The sequence below is a fragment of the Otolemur garnettii genome, unplaced genomic scaffold (assembly GCF_000181295.1).
Source record: "Otolemur garnettii isolate 467f Iridium unplaced genomic scaffold, OtoGar3 scaffold00043, whole genome shotgun sequence".
Classification (NCBI taxonomy): Eukaryota; Metazoa; Chordata; class Mammalia; order Primates; family Galagidae; genus Otolemur; species Otolemur garnettii.
Genome location: NW_003852438.1, coordinates 11,182,702 through 11,185,061, shown reverse-complemented (window position 1 = coordinate 11,185,061; position 2,360 = coordinate 11,182,702). Strand labels below are relative to the sequence as shown.

At 42.3% G+C, this 2,360-nt stretch overlaps 1 protein-coding gene and 1 non-coding gene across 2 annotated transcripts in view; both read left to right on the top strand.

The window, feature by feature from the left end:
* Positions 1 to 2,047, top strand: part of PRIM1 (DNA primase subunit 1) — a 23,501-nt gene extending 21,454 nt beyond the window's left edge. The window contains exon 12 of the mRNA XM_023513650.1: positions 1,936 to 2,047. Within this exon, the coding sequence (XP_023369418.1) occupies positions 1,936 to 1,955 (20 nt within the window). The 3' untranslated portion in view covers positions 1,956 to 2,047. The remainder of the gene's footprint in view (positions 1 to 1,935) is intronic.
* LOC111725578 lies at positions 378 to 483 on the top strand. The gene has a single exon (XR_002773612.1). It is a non-coding gene; the product is annotated as a small nucleolar RNA U13 (small nucleolar RNA).
* Positions 2,048 to 2,360: the final 313 nt, after the last annotated feature.

The window sequence follows — 2,360 nt, the reverse complement described above, 5'->3', positions numbered from 1 at the left end:
GGCACTCTACCCAGGGGGATAGCTTGAGGCTCCGTCTCAAAAAAAAAAAAAAAGAAATTATTTTCCAGGCAGCGCCTGTGGCTCAAAGGTGTAGGGCGCCGGCCCCATATGTCAGAGGTGACAGGTTCAAAGACAGCCCCAGCCAAAAACTGCAAAAATAAATTTTTGTTTTCCTTTTATTTGAGGAAGGAAGTGTAGTTTTATCTAGAAAGATAAATTTGGGAAAAGGTAGAAGATAGAATGGAGTTCAAAAGGCCATTAGGGCTAATTAGCTAATTGAGCTATTGCCATTAGGGCAGTAGCACCAGAGATCTCCAAAGGCACAAATACTGGAACCATCCTTCAGATTTGGTAATGATTTAGAAGTGGAGAGAGAGATCCTTTCATAATTCATAATTGTGATAATTAGGTTTATACATTCATATGTGAGATGTGTCTCCCTCAAACCTTATTAGACTTATTAGGCACATTACTCATCTGATGTGGAAAAAATAAAAAAATAATCAAAAGAAGTGGCCGTCTGGGAGGCAAGGCGAGTAGATTCCCTGAGTTCACAGGATCAAGACCACCCTGAGCCACAGTGAGACTTTGTCTCTAAAAATAGCCAGGTTTATGGACAGCACTTGTGGCTCAGTGGGTATTACGCTGGCCCCATATACCAAGGTTGGCAGGTTTGGGCCCAACTCTGGCCAAACTGCAACAAAAAAATAACCAGGCGTTGTGGTGGGTGCCTGTAGTCCCAGCTACTGGGAAGGCTGAGGCAAGAGAATCACCTAAGCCCAAGAGTTGGATGTTGCTGTGAGCTATGACGCTGCGGCACTCTACCAATGGTGACAAAGTCAGATTCTGTCTCTAAAAAAAATAAAATAATAAAATAAAAAGAGGGCAGGGCCTGTGGCTCAGTGAGTAGGGCGCCCTCCCCATATACCAAGGGAGGCGGGTTCAAACCCGGCCCTGACCAAACTGCAACAAAAAATAGCCAGGCATTGTGGTGGATGCCTGTAGTCCCACCTACTTGGGAGGCTGAGGCAGGAGAATCGCTTACACCCAGAAGTTGGAGGTTACAGAAGTTGGAGGTTACTGTGAGCTATGACTCCACAGCATTCTACTAAGGACAATAAAGTGAGACTCTGTCTCTAAAAATAAGTAAATAAAAATAGCTGGGTCTTGTATCGGGCGCCTATAGTCCCAGATACTCAGGAGGCTGAGACAAAAGAATCACTTGAGCCCAAGAGTTAGAGGTTGCAGCAAGCTGTGATGCCACGGCACTGTCCTGAGGGCAACAAAGTGAGACTCTGTATAAATAAATAAATAAACAATGATGACTCTGAGCTTGGAAAACCTCAGTGAAGCTGCCATTCCAACTGGCCACGTTAAGTCCTTTGTATTCTCCTTGTTCCGTATTAGCTCAGCGAACACTGTGGGCTTCAGCAAATATGTAAGCAAATCTTTGCATGTGGTATGAGTTGAACAGAAGCATTAGCCAAATAAGAATATGAAAATAGGGCCAGGTGTGGTGGCTCAAGCCCACAGTCCCAGCTATGTAGGAGGCTGAGGCAGGAGGATCACCTGAGACCAGCCTGAGCAAAAGTGAGACCCTTCTCTCTACAAAAAAATGGCCAGGCATGCTAGAACACATCTATAGTCCCAGCTATTTGGGAGGCCGAGACAGGAACACTGCTTAGTCCAGGAGTTGAAGGTTAACAGGCTGGGTGTGGCCTATATTCCTAATACTTTAGAAGGCCAAGTTGGGAGGATTGCTTGAGCCCAAGAGGTCAAGGCTGCATGGAGCTATGATCTTGCCACTGTGCTCCAGCCTGAGCAACAGAGCAAGACTCTATCTCAAAAAAAAAAAAAAAAGGAAAAGAAAAAAAAGAAAATAAATGGGTTTTGTTTTGTGTTGCTATCCTTTGATAAATATTTATTCTATTTTAGATCTACAGAAAGATTTCTGAAGATAACAACTCCCTTCAAACTAATCTGGATATCTTCTACCTTTAATCAAGAATCAAATACTTCTAGAACCACTTAATTAATGCAGAACCATGTATGTGTGTTAATGCTAAAGTAAAAATGTCTTTTCTTGAAAAATTATTGATTTGAAAAGATTTCCTGAGACCACCAAAGGAGAGCACCAAGATACTTAGAGCAACAAAAATAAGTGGATTGCAGATAATGTTGTAAAATTTAATATCATACAAAGATAATTCTAAGACTTCTGATATACTCAGTTCTACCAGTTGCTGTATATAGAGGTAAGTGAGCAGTTAATATGCCGAAGACTATTGGCTCAGCTCACTGGATACAAGCTCCATATATCTGGGTGAATTGTAGCTTTGTCACTTAATTATATCTGGAGC